Raw genomic sequence first — 14549 nt, 5'->3', positions numbered from 1 at the left:
TTATTTATTTATTTTTTGTCTGTGTGTTAAATGGAATTTCTCACCATGTGGTATTTTCATAATCCGTCTTTCCACTTAAACAACGCGCTAATGTCACATAAAAGACACATAAACTCATCATTTACCTCAGTTTTATAGCAGTCTCATGGAATATGTTTTGGGGATTTTCGGGACTTGGCGGAAGTTGGTATCGCTCGAATGAAGCAGCTTCCGGTAGAGTCAAGGTACTATCAGTAAACATGGCGGAGGACCTGCTCGAAACAGTGGACAGGCTCCAGTCCCGGCTCCAGGAGAACCAAGAGCCCCGAAAGGTAGGGCCTCGATGACACCCATCGACACCGGGGAGTGGGGTCCTCTGTCTGTAGTGTCCTCCCGAAACCCGAGGCTTTGTTCCGGGGAAGGCCCAAGGAAAGCCACGCAGATTGAGTAAAGTCGCCTCCGATATACACACTGCGTTCTGTGTTCTACGTATTTCAACTCTATAAAAAAAATAAACTTTTGTCAGAAATACCAGGTTAAATTTAATCAAAAGTGCACGTTATCGTATTAAGGAACCAAGATGGAAAATAACTATTATAAAGCGAAATTAACCTAGACGTTGACAGTTAATCGTATTTGTCTTTTCCCTTATTTATATTATAATTAAAATAAACTGTGTGGTTTCAAGATTTAAAAAATACAAATAAAAAAGTCATCAAATAACTCTCTTAATGTCATAGTGCAAAAGTAAGTTCATGCAAGTAATTCACTTGAAATACATGGGACAGTTGTGTTGTATCAGAGTGGGTGAATCAACGTTACACAAGTCTCTGTAATAGTTTTTAACATGGTAATAGCTTGGTAATGTAACTCTAGTTACAAGCCACACCAGCCCAAACGTTTTTCTAACGGATCTTAACGTTTCTAAAATTTCCTATCGTTTACACTGGCTCCTGAAGGCCTCTAGTGAAACGTCATCGCATTTACGGAGCTTTAACTTGTTTTAGCAAAAATAATCAATTAATTTCACTCTTTTTATGATTTGTTAAAACCACAAACTCTTCACCAGTATGCTCTCGCTTACAATTTATTAAACCAAAACTAAAACGACAGCGATACATTTTGTCAAAGCAAAATAAAGGCTTTGAGGGCCAGGATTAGCAGTGGAGCTAACAGGCACCGTTATGTGAATTAGACAATGCCCATTCATTTTAATGCTGATAAAAACAATTAATAAACTTGCGTATTTACTGTATAATTGATTAAATAAATAGCGTCAAATATGTTTTGTTTTTCAGCTTATACTCTCGTCATGATAGACCATATTGCACCTTCAAATATGTAAACTAAACAATACATTTGTGCAGGCCTTGAGAATAAGCTATAAACCTTTATTTATTTTAGAAATTTTGTTTCTGTGGTTTGATTGTATTGGATTTTTAAGCTTGACACATATTCATTTGTAAGGAATAGTATGGAATAGTGTGAGTGTAAGCCTCATTTGGGTCATATCACAGCATAGAAGAGGTGTGCACTAAAATTAGAAAAGTCATTGAAACGATACTTTGAAAGTGGTCTTAACATGAATTTTAAGACTTTTTCAGATTTTTGTGATCTTCAAACATGCTTTTCTGATATAAGAATATCCTGTGACAGATAAATTTTACCAACATCTTCAAGCTAAATGAGTAAACCACAGCGAACAATAAAAGCTCTAGTCTTGTGTCACCAAGGGAACATTTCTATATTACTTTCAGTGGCATTATCCAGACATGTGTGGACTCAACACGTTGTATTGGTTCACAACTAGGAGTGTAACAATTAGGGGTTGGTGATATAAGAATAATTCATCATTCCTCCCCCTCATATTGATATCCTGATTTTTTATTTGCTTTTTATTTTGTAATATTAAGCATAAATAACAGACATTTAATCACTGCTATTTCACCCAAAACATGTCTTCGTCCAAAGTCTTCTCCAAACCACATCCTTTTACTGACCAGTGTTCACCACTTTATCTATTGCTCTGTAGAAAATAGATTGCAATATTAGAATTGACTGCAATATTACGATAACTCCTCTATTACAGTTATGAAAATGTTCATTAAATATATATGTGGGAGTTGTATTGTCGAAAACATGGCCGCAAGATCAGTTGAAATGGTTATATGAATGGCTGGAAATTTAAAAAAACCCCAACAACAACAAGAATGCTGGCTAGATCATGTAATGTTTGATGCAAAAGCATTTTTTTCCATGGGCTTTTATGTAAAACCTGTTTTTCCAGTTTAGTTTAGTTTTTTTTCTCAAATGTTCATACTCCTGCGTGTGTTTAACATTTACACTGTGAACTGAAATGAGAAAACTTACAATTCCAAATTTAGAAAAAAAAAAAAAAAAAAAAAAATCACAATCATATATATTTTTAATCAGAGCTTGAGATGTGGGTTATCTGCATCATTAACATCCACAGAGATGCATTAGCAAAAAAAACAAAAGATTTTTTTTTAAAGCATGTTTCAGAATATAATTTCAGAATACTTTCGAATGAACAGTAACTTTAGTATTTCACATCTTTAAATCTCCATTGCTTTAATATTAGGCTAACTGGAAATTTTAGAATATATGATAACACAATCCTTGTCTCTATTGTTCAACCCTATTAACAAATATTGTTCCTAAATACAATAATATATTTATTGTTTCTTTTTGCAATTTGCTTTTGTTTTCTGTTTCCAGTTGGTAAAGGCTCTCAGAAGACTGGGGGAGCTTCCTATGACTGTCGAAATCCTGGTGGTCAGTATTGCCACCATATGCACTACATTTTTCATTTATACAATTACTCAATTCAATTACTCATTTAATTATTGCTCTAAAATACCTTGAAAAACATGTATCCTTACTGTGAGCGGTATCGGTTTCCACAAATCTGAACTGTCACTTGATACTGATTCTGATATCACAGTGATAATAAAAACACTATATTTATTTAGACATTTAGATTTCAACATTAAATCATAATATTGTCTTTTATATTACCATGTGGCGCATAGACTCAGTTGTACAGATAAATTCCATAGTGGTTTGTGGATGTATACTAGTCTGTGTGGTCTTATCCTTGTTCAGATACAAATCAAGATCATTTCTAAAGCTATTCGGGAAAGGTTAATTTCTGTCCTGTGGATGTGATTTTTTTAGTATCAATACTTGCTCAAATAAGTATCTAGTGCCGATACTAGTTTTAATGTTGATTAGTATCTGATTTTAGAAATGTTTAACAACTTCAAGCGTGACTGCGAAAGACCTTCTGAAGGGAAACCCTGTTCAAACTAAATATGTATTTTTTACAAACTTTTTTTTTTCAGGAAACCGGAGTGGGCAAAGCAGTGAATTCTTTGAGGAAACATGACATAGTTGGAGAGTTGGCCAAAAACCTTGTGGCTAAATGGAAGAAACTGGTTCCTCAGTCTTCAGACAGGTACACTTAAGCACTTAAGACACTCTTTAAAAAACATTTTAAAAAATCTGTATTTCTCTTAAGGGCAAATACAGGCTGAAACATGTGAATTTTATGTCAGTACTTAACTGCTGTCAACTAAATGTGAAGTAGAAGTAGCTAGTTTGTTGTCATTTGGTGTGTTTAGGGTCCCTCACATCCTGGAATTTCCCTGTTTGTTGTTAACAGTTTAATTGTTCATGTTTAATTTAAGATTTATCCTCCAATTTAGGCCAATTTGGACTTTTTAAAATTTATTGTTTGAGGTTATTTACACATTTAGTCTATTCTAAGCACAAACTAGAAAGAACCAGAACATAATCCACTTTTATATGTTGCTGTCATTTGATACACCTTAATATGTGTGCACTTAATCTGCCTTAATGATGATAAGTTACATTATACTATCTCTTCTTGACTGCAGTCTAAACACATTTTCTAATAGTCAGTAGCTTATGATTTTTATTATTAATCTCTGAAATTAATTGTATTGGTTTTGATAATGAATGAATAACTTTTCTAATTTGTCTCAGGTCTAATTTGTCATATTTTTTTTCCTTACAATTTAGACCCTCCAACAGTCACCACCCCAAACCCCAGTCCCACAGAGTTGAAGAACGGGGGCACAAACGAGTCCGGGAACCCTCTCCTGAACCCTCTCCTGAACCCTCTCCTGAACCCTCTCCTGAACCTTCTCCTGAACCCTCTCCTGAACCCTCTCCTGAACCTTCGTACCACCGAGACGACCATGAGGAAGAGGAGGAGAGCTACAACCCAAACTACTCTCCTCAATACAGCTCTCCACAAAGAAATAGTTACCAGTCTGATGAGTATGACAGCCCACAGCCAGAGGTCAGTAATGTTGTCAGTTGTCAGTAGTTGATTCCTTTCTGTGATTATGCGTGGAAAGAGTTTTTATACTGGGAGTGGGTTGTGTTAGGTTTTAAGGTCTGATACTATGGATAATTAGATCTGATTTGGTGGGCAGCTGGAGTGAGATGGGTGGCATGCGCTGCTGCAAGTTGGTTGCTAATTTTATATGTCAGTCGTTGATGTTTTTGACATTTCTCAGGAGTTTTCAGTCAGAAATTACAACTCATGAAGTCATATTATGCTTTTATCTATGTAATACCTATGACACTTTTGTAACATTATATATTTTGAACAATTTTAAATTACAATATTGATTGAAAATAATTTAATAAAAGAAACGTCCACTGACTTCCACTTGAAAACTGTGGTGCTATGGTTTCCACCTGCCCCTTTTCGATGTGTGACAATGTGCAACACACGGGAAGCAGATATGTGTATTTATTGATTGTACAATTTTAGTTATTTTATTTTTCTTTACTCACAGCCCAGCCCTCCACCTGCACCCCCACCTCCTAGAAAAGACCCAAAACAGAGCAGCAAACCCAGCAAAGAAATCCACAAAAACCACCACCAGAACCGGAACAGAACAGAGGAGCGCCACCCCGGCAGCAGTGACCGTAGAGAAGGGAAGAAAAGAGAGATGGAGAGGTGGGAGAGCCACCATAGTCCAGAACAGAAGGCATTAAAACACAAGAAACCCTCTCAGGAGGCCAAGAGGGAGGACAAGAAGAGCAAAGGAGACAATGGTGAGTTTTAAATTACCAAAAATAAATGACAAAACAAACAAAACCATCACCACAGGAAGAGATAATGTATGGGGTTAATATATTTCAATGATTAATAATAATAATACAACTTCACCTGATTTTATATAAAAAGGCAAAATGGCAACAAATCATCTGCTTATCTACACAGATAAGATACAGTAGAACTGAACTTATTTCACAGTTAAAAAAGATTGGTATTTGGATACATTTTTTAATCTCTAAGCCCAAAGACTTCAGCAGGATATGGCAGCAAAGAGACCATGCACTGAAGCCTGTTTCACATCGTCGGGAAGATTGTTCCAGATTTTACCTGCAGCTAATACTTAATACATAAATGTTGATTCCCCATGTTTAGTTCTGACTCTGGGCACCAGTAGGAGTCCGGTCTCTAAGGTGCTCGGTGTGTGAGATGGTTCATATGGCACTAACATGTCGGAGAGATGGAGAGACACAAGTAGAGCTGCCTTTTCTCTGAGTCACAGGAGCCATTGCAGAAACCTGAGCACAGGACATATGTGCTGGTACTTCCTGGTTTTAGTCAGGACCCAAGTAGCGGTGTTCTGGATGTACTGCAGCTGTCTTGATTTGGAGAGGGCGTGAGCAGACAGTTACTGTAGTCTGCTGGAGACAAACACATGGATAAATCTCTCTAAATCTGGTTTAGACAATATACCTTTGCTTTTTGCATTGTTTTTAGATGGTAAAAAGCTGTAGATGTTATTGATTTGATGTGGCTGTTAAAGTTCAAGTCTGAGTGCATTATTAGTCCTAGATTTCTAGTCTGATTTGAAGGTTTTTAGAGAGAGAGACTGGAGGTAGCTGATGACACTATCTTTTTGTTTCTGTTGGCCAAAAACTATAACTTCAGTCTTGCCTAGAGTCTCAAAGTGAGTTGTTTTATTCTAGACTCAAAGATCAGATGCAAGTCAAAACTGTGGCATAATTATTTGTGAAATATTGTTCAGTAGTTCAGATAAGTGCTTTTTTAATGCACAGAAGGCTGCTGTTAAATGACACAGGAAGTAGAGCTGCTATTGCTTATCTGCAGCAACGTCACCCCGATGTGATATGATAGAGCAGCTCAGAGTCGCTCAGACACCACACACGAGGAGCGCTGCGGCTTAAAAAATGCATACAAGCATCCTACATTGTGTCACGTCTACCTGAAGTAAAGGAGAAACAAATTATACTGTAGTGTGTGGCAGGGTTAATATGACTTTTTTACTCAGTATGCTGTGGTTAACTATAGCTTTGTCCTGTTGTAGTTCTTTTGAAATTTAGAGTTTGAAACAAACATGAACAGCTTTTTTTCTCATGTCACAATAACACAGAGCAGAAGTCAGATTACACAATGCCAATTGCACATTTCTGCTTAACTCTGGGGTAACTTCAGCACAGACTTTTTTTGTCCTGTGTTCAAAATAGCATAATACATTTTTACTGACTATATCACAAATGACTTCTATTTTATGCAACTGATACAATAACCCCAAAGAACGATAATCTCATTTAACCCTTTTCTGAATTAACTGCATAAAAAACTAAGCTGCAATATTTAGCACAATAATGAGTTCTGGGTGTTAATTATTCAATGCTCTACAGTTGAAATGCTTACATACTTTAAAAACATAAGCATTTAAATTGAATATAAAAAGTTCCCCCTTTGTGCAGAGAAAATTAAAACAAAATCCCAATAATACACCTAATTTTAATCAAGGTTAATTTTATGTTTAGACTATTTATTGCACACAGTCCTACATATACAATGATGATGTAATTTGAAATTTGAAATCCCTTGTCTAAATTTCTCTTTTTCCATTTCAGTCCGAACAAAAGCTCCAAAGGACTCTCCCACAAACGAAGATGAGGTGTATGAGACTCCGACCATGTCTTTTGAATCTTTCCTCACGTACGACGCTCCCAGTTCAATCAAAAAGAAGAAAAAGCCTCCTCCCTCCTCTGTCTCAGTCTCCTCTCACAGCCGATCGGTCCACTCTTCCTCCTCCTCATCTTCCTCACGACCTTCGGCCCCTTCATCATCACAGTCATCATCCTCATCGTCTAAAGTGAGCAAATCCAACGGCAGCAGTAAACGAACTCACTCAAGCTCCAAGTCCAGTTCGAGTTCAGGACCAGTCCCAGAAAAACGCAAAAAGGTAACAACTAAATATTCCCCCTTCACGTTTGTATTTTGTCTTGTGTTTGCATGTGCAGATATATATATTTGGGACTGCTGTATAATGATAGACCCAATTTAGTCCTGATTAGTCCCAGTCTAGTTCAGGCTTAGTTTAGGTTTTGTCCCAATTTAGGCCTAATTTGGTGGTGTGTGAGGAAGACTGACTATTTTTTAATATATTTATGACTACTACTTAGAGTAGTCTAAAAATTAATTTAAAAAAAACTATTTTTGAAAGAATAATAGTTTGGAAATAGCTAAGCAAAATCACATTTTGCTTAATTCTGGCAGGCAGTGTGTGGCTTAATAGCATAGTAAATTACTTAATGAAAAATACTGCTTTTAATATTCTGTGGGATCTAGTTTAAGACATAAAGATCGTGCCTGGGAGTTAACTTGACAAAATCTAAACTAAATTGTAAATTATTTTGCAGGTGATTGAGCCTGTCCCAGTTCTCCCCGACATCCCTCTTCCTGCAATTCAGCCGAACTACAGACCCCTGCCCTCCATCGATGTCACACCACTGCCCCCCCTGAGACGGAAAGGTAACGCAACAAAGCAGGACAGGACAAAGTTATGATTAAAATTGAATGGTGATCGCTATTTATTTGCTTGATATTGTCCTTCAGTGCTTTTCTGTTCAATACAGCCTGTTCAATGGATTTAACCAGTCAGAGAGAAGTATGAATTCTCTAATAAAGTAGCTGGTTTTATTAACCTCTTAAAGCCTATTTAAAGCTACTTGATGTATATGAATTGTGATCAAATCAAAATTGTGGTCTTTGCTCTAGGACTGCAACTTATAATTACTGAATGAATCAAATATTATTTTCTTTTGCTCTTTTTAAAAAAAAAATGTAAAATGTATATTCAGTGTTCTGTTCTAGGCTATGTTTAATTAATAAATTGCTAATATTTGTTTGTTTTTGTTTTTTTCAGTTGCTGTTTGTACTGACGAGGAGGATGCCGGCTTCACAGGGAAAAGGTTAAACTCCAAAATGGTGGTTTTCTCTGGCTCCAAATCCTCATATTTGCCTCGAATGATGACACTTTATGAGCAGTGCATCCGAGTGCTGCAGAACAATATTGACTGTGAGTAATGCATCACTTAATTTTGAGAATAATGATATCCTAAACTGTGGCTTGGTGCTCCTTTTTCAGGTAGCTGGTTTAGTCCTGTATGGTCATTTGTGCTGTTTTTGTTGTACAGTGGTCCCTCGCTATATCGTGGTTCACCTTTTGCGGTCTCACTGTTACTCGGAATTTTTTTTTTTTTTTTGTGCAGGTTTTTTTTTTTTTTACAGTGTATGAATGTGCATTGTGTTCTGTGTTCTGATTGGCTAAGGGACTGTAGACCACTGTCACTCACTCTCCTCCATGCCGTGTCTCCTGTACAGTACAGAATTTGTTCAGCCAAATTTATGCAACCTTTGATTTATTTGACGTATATAATTTTATGTGTTAACATTTATTTGGGTTATTAACAATGAATATTATTTATTATATTATGTTGGATACATTATTTACTTTCTTCATGATAATATTAGTTCCTAGTTATTGTCGCAGTACAGCGTATTTGAGGAGGGCACTGATAAAAAACAAGAATGAACGCACACAGGGCGTGCATGAGATGAGTTCAGTTGTTGAATAAAGACGAGCTGTTCACTGTCGTGCCGTGTTGGTCTATTTAAGCAAAAAAATACATCATATTAAATCTAACTGTAACCTGCCAAACCACAGCCTCAAGAGACTGGAGAGAACAATATATTAGGGTTACATTTACATAAATGCTGGATTGCAGTGTGACTCTGAAGTGCTGTATGTTTGCAAGTTTTCTCCCTGACAAAACCCACAATGTTGATAAAACGTTCTGCACCTACAAATTTCAAAAACGCTTTGGACTTAAGTGTTATTCTGCATGGGGAGGTCACCTCTGTGGATACCGCTGGAGCAGAGGCATGTGAACAACAAATTTAAAGTGATCATCGAGGAAGAGCGATATAATATACAAAGGTTTGAACTTTGAGAATGTTTAAACGAGAGAGAAATGTAAGAAAATGTTAATGCCTGTCTGAGAAAAGCGTATAAAGTGTGTGGTGAGGGGTTTTCCAGCCTTAAACCATATATAATATTTGTAAAAAATAAAGCTGACTACTTGCGGATTTCGCCTTATTTTTAGAACGTAACCCCTGCAATAAATGAGGGACCACTGTATTGTGTATCATCATACGTCAATACTGGTCAAAATTATTTTTGGTCAAAACCTTTTGCTCATACTACTCTGTATGTGTCATTGGCTCTGTTCTCAGCCAATCATAAAATGTATTTTTGTATAAACCTTGAAAAAATACTTTTATTTATACAATTATGCTAATATAATGTTTTTTCATTCTTACTGTTTGCTGTGTCTTTGTCCTGAAGCTATTGCTGAGGTGGGAGGAGTTCCATTTGAAATCTTGGAGCCTGTTTTGGAGCGGTGCACCCCTGAGCAGCTGTACCGCATTGAACAGAGCAACCAGGTAAAGCCTACAGCTACTAAATACATAACTCTTATAAAAACACTGTGCTTGTACAGAACAACCAAGGGGTCTTAAGCTTTTTTATTGTCCATGATTATTATGGGACAATGGCTGGTTTACTAAAAATATAATATCTTTGAGTATTTATTGACCTATAAAATGAATCAGTTTGAAGTGACAAAATTTGAACTGAAAATTCATTGCACATGCAAAATATAAAGAACACCTGTGACAAATAGACATAATGGCACCAATTGACTGATTTACATTTTATGTTTGATCAATTGGAGTGCTCTGAAAACCTGAAATTATTTTGATAATCAGAATCAGAAAGTTTTATGCCATTGACAAATTGAACAAAATTCACAAATTAGTGATTAAAACAGACCTATTATGCAAAATTTACTTTTCAGAGCTTTTAACCATGTTATAGCTGTTTCCCTTTATCATTTATCCCCTCGAAGTTCTTTTTGGAGTGATTCATGCATGTTTGAGCAATCTTTAATCATTTATTTTCAAGACCCCATATTGTCAATTAATCTCCGTTTTATGACACCAGCATATGCCCACTGATTTTGACTTACTACGTTCTTGAATTTTATTTTTTTTATTGATGGTACACCTAGGATTTGGCAGCGTCATGTTGTCATTTTGGTACAAATGGGAAAAAAAAAAATCCGCTACACGCTTGTGTGATCCGCAGTTATCCAGAGAGATGCAGACAGCTGCATGGCTCTTTGTTGTGAAGTCGTTTATGGCAAAGCCAACTCCCATTGGGCACTGCAATTTTCTAATGTGGAAACCAGTGGAGTTGTCTCATTTTAGATGAATATTGCAATTTAAAATGGGCAAATAATAACCTAATGATCCAATGTTACAGATTACAACTATATCGCCAACACAAACACAATATGTCTTCTTTAATACATATACTGGCAACAATCAACTGAATGACATTTTGGTTGGAGATTATGCATGTTTAGAGGATGAGAAAAAGACCTTGACGACCTTAAATCTTTCTGGTTTTGACTCTTTTTTTACACTGATTTGTTTCCTCCCCTCTCTCAGTGGTTCACGGAGGATTCGGACGAGCTGTGGATGCGTCACTGTCGGAGGGATTTCAAACGGGAGCAGCCGCAGGAGTACGAGTCCTGGAGAGAAATGTACCTGAGACTCCACGATGAGAGGGAGGAGCGGCTCAAGATGTTAACACAAAACATCTCCTCTGCCCACGCCAACAAGCCCAAAGGTACTGGGGAGAAATTATTGAATTATTTACCTTATTTCACCTTGCCCACTTTTGCCTCTGAAGGTTTTGCTGTTAAAATGATATGATATAAAGTAGATTGATTTGTGTCAAATTTTGCTGTGGCCCCATGCAAAAGCAGAATAGGGTGAATTCTGCTGACAGACTGTGCATCCATGTAGGCCTGTCACAATAACACATTTTGAATCACAATATATTGTTATAAAGAAATATTGCAATAAGCTGTAATATTGAAAGTATTTTATGCCACTGACACATTAACACAGTAAGTAAAGAGTAATAGAGTGAATTAATAGCACAATAATTAGTCATAAAAGCCACTTATTAAACCAACTACAGCTCAAGTATTACATACAAAAGAAATCAAATTCTCCCCACAATTGCAAATAAATTAACACATGATAAATATTGAGCCCCAAAATATATTTTTCCAGTTATCATTTATTTAATGATGTGTTGATATAGTAAATATTGTGGCCTATATCCACAAGGAATGTATTGAACATTAATTTATTAATTCACAAATTATCCTAATTATTCAAGCTCCCACAATGTAAGAAGGTAGGATTCATGGTTAAGAAGAATTGAACTTATTTTTTCTGTCTCTATGGGGTAAGCTGTTAACCCCTGTAATTTAGACCTTTGCAATTATATTCAGAAAAACATGTAATTCTTGTATTCATTTTAAAGAATATATTGCAATCTTTTCTTAAATGTTAAGCTCTCGGTGTGCTTAAAATGTCCTGAACTGAATCTTGAACTTGAAACATGAGAATTACAAATTGTCAGATAATTTTCCAAAATTGTTCAGCCAAATGTTAAGAGTTGTTTTGTCTTCCACAGGTCGACAGGTTAAAATGGCTTTTGTAAATTCAGTTGCCAAACCCCCACGTGATGTTCGCCGGCGACAAGAAAAATTTGGTACTTTAAGTGGCTCGTCTGCCTCTTCCACAGCAGCAGCCCCCATCAAGTCAGTTCTGTCTACAAATATAATATTTTCTTTCTATGCTATTTCACTTTCAGCATCACTATTTAACAACCTTAGTGTAGGTGGAAGAGTGGATGATGAAGTAATATCATCATTAAGATTAAGAGGCAACAGTATTTAATTCCTATGCCATTTTAGTATGTTTTTGACCACTCTAATATGGGCAGAAGGATGACTGCTGAGATAATAGCTAATGGCCCATACTAAAGATGCACTATGTAAGGGGGGTCAGCCTCCTGCTTGTCTCTGTGCTTATGTGATTTATTTTTCCTGGAATGTTTGACACTATACCATTAAACTATCTCCATGGAAACCAAGTTACAAGTCAGATCTGAAGAGAGAATGCATGTTTTTCATGGTGGTTTAGCAATAGAAACACCTGTGACTGCAAGATGAATAAGTTCCTGGCAAAGCAATAACATCCCCATTTAGACATGCACGTATTTAACCCTCCACCAGAAAAGTTGCGAAGTTAACTTTTAAGCCAAATAATTAAATGTATTGATGTTCCTAAACCTGTCTCTAGTCAAGATTATTATTTTTTTATTTCCTCCAGAATTCGTCCGGTGTTCACAGCAGCTCAGTCTGACTCCAGTGGTCCCTCATCCTCCTCCCTCAGCTCCTCCTCCTCCCGACCCTCTGCCCTGAGCGGAGGGTCCTCTGCAGCTGCCCGGGACAAACCACAAGTCAAAAGTAAGTCTTCCTCGACCTATCTACTGCATGTTCAACTTTAAATATATGTATGATACTGAAATGACAATCTGGATAAACATATCTTATGTTAGAATTTAGAGTTAGGATTAAAAATGGGTTTTATCATGGTTGTTTCCAACTGTCTCTTTAATTCCAAGACGTTAACCAGGCTTAAACCGGGACTAAACCTTGACTAAACCTTGACTAAACCTTGACTAAACCTTGACTAAACCTTGACTAAACCGTGACTAAACCGTGACTAAACCGTGACTAAACCGTGACTAAACCGTGACTAAACCGTGACTAAACCGTGACTAAACCGTGACTAAACCGTGACTAAACCGTGACTAAACCGAGGTTAAACCGAGGCTAAACCGAGACTAAACCGTTTCTTTCTTGTAATATGTATTTTATCTGTCTTCATATTGCTTCAAAGTTAATGTAACATAATGTACCCCCTTACCACTAAATGTATAACAAAAACTATTTGGGACATGGGACTTGCTAACTAGATCTTTTTTATTTGATCTTTTGCAGAAATCGCCCCCATGATGGCTAAAACTATCAAAGCCTTCAAGAATCGATTCTCCCGTCGGTAGTGTGAACAGACTGCCTGTAGTTTCTCAAATTACAACTAACTAACGTGTTTTTAATTTATCTCATTTAGCAGTGACATTTGCACACTCGGAGAACATTGTGTCTATCCATCGTCAGCATATGAACTTATTGGTGGAGAAGTCATTTTGTTCTTTTAAATGGTTGAGATTCTGTTTAGGGGGAAGTATGATGGTTCAAACTGTGATGAACTTTGTCACGCTGTTTTACATAAGTCCGATAAGACATAAGGCAAAGATATTTTATTATATTTTCTCTTTGGGAAACATACTTGTATTCCCCTTTTGAAGGACTCATTTTATGGCATTTTTCCATGTTTGGTTTTAAGTGTACCATTTGATTCACTACATAAGGAACAACTATAGGAACTTTTCCCACTTATAAAGCTGTCCAGTTTTAACTCCTTGTTCAAAACCGTGTTTTGGGTTGTTTTTTTTTTTTTTTTTAAACAAACTTAATTTATTTTTTAATTTATAAGCAGACTACACACTGCAGTTGTCTTGTCATTTAGTGGAGTGTGTCTCGTTAATTATACACTTTTTCAAAAGAACAACAAAACATCCACAGATAAATGGACTGTGTTTATTTTAAGGGGATCTGTAAGAGCGCCACTCTGGCCCAACGTTAAGTAGGTTAAAAATTTGGAATTTATTAGATTTTAATAAATGTTAAATGGTAATTTTTATTAAAAATTGACTTTTGCCCTGAAATTTGTTTTGTCGTTATTCATAGGTTTAATGGAACAGTTGGTTTTAATGCAATAAAAGGTTTATATTCAGTGTGCAATAAACATTTCACGACAGTTTTCACCAATTGTTGGTAAAAAAAAATGAAACCCCTTCTGACTTCAGAATAAAAGTCCTTTAGTACTCGTACAATCCAGCCCACAAACCCTCTTTGTAGTCAGTTGTGCAAATACTTTTGAAATATGTAAATAACACGCTGTAGATTCAAGAATAGTGTAAATTCAATAATAAACAGATTATGTAGGAATTGTTATGTTAATGCTAATACCTGTAAATTCCTATCTCTTATTGTTCATACGCCTTTTTATTTTTTAAGCATATCTTTTTTTAACTTGTATATTATTATTATTCTTCACTGTTTTATGTTGCACTTTATCACCGAAGAAAGTTCCAAGTTTTTGAGTTGTGTTCACTGACAATGGCAAT

At 36.1% G+C, this 14549-nt stretch overlaps 1 protein-coding gene across 1 annotated transcript; it reads left to right on the top strand.

Moving 5' to 3' along the window:
• The first annotated feature begins 202 nt into the window (after positions 1-202).
• On the top strand, positions 203-14087 carry eloa (elongin A). The gene is made up of 13 exons (XM_033975083.2): positions 203-311; positions 2719-2775; positions 3345-3457; positions 4045-4327; positions 4833-5094; positions 6940-7271; positions 7729-7840; positions 8235-8387; positions 9717-9814; positions 10883-11063; positions 11925-12051; positions 12626-12762; positions 13300-14087. Exons 1-13 carry the CDS (start codon positions 240-242, stop codon positions 13359-13361), a joined length of 1989 nt encoding a protein of 662 aa, XP_033830974.1. The 5' UTR covers positions 203-239; the 3' UTR covers positions 13362-14087.
• The last annotated feature ends 462 nt before the right edge of the window (positions 14088-14549 follow it).

Source organism: Periophthalmus magnuspinnatus, chromosome 11 (genome assembly GCF_009829125.3).
Source record: "Periophthalmus magnuspinnatus isolate fPerMag1 chromosome 11, fPerMag1.2.pri, whole genome shotgun sequence".
Classification (NCBI taxonomy): domain Eukaryota; kingdom Metazoa; phylum Chordata; class Actinopteri; order Gobiiformes; family Gobiidae; genus Periophthalmus; species Periophthalmus magnuspinnatus.
Note: the sequence above shows the minus strand (reverse complement) of the source record. Positions and strands in the feature narration are given on the sequence as shown.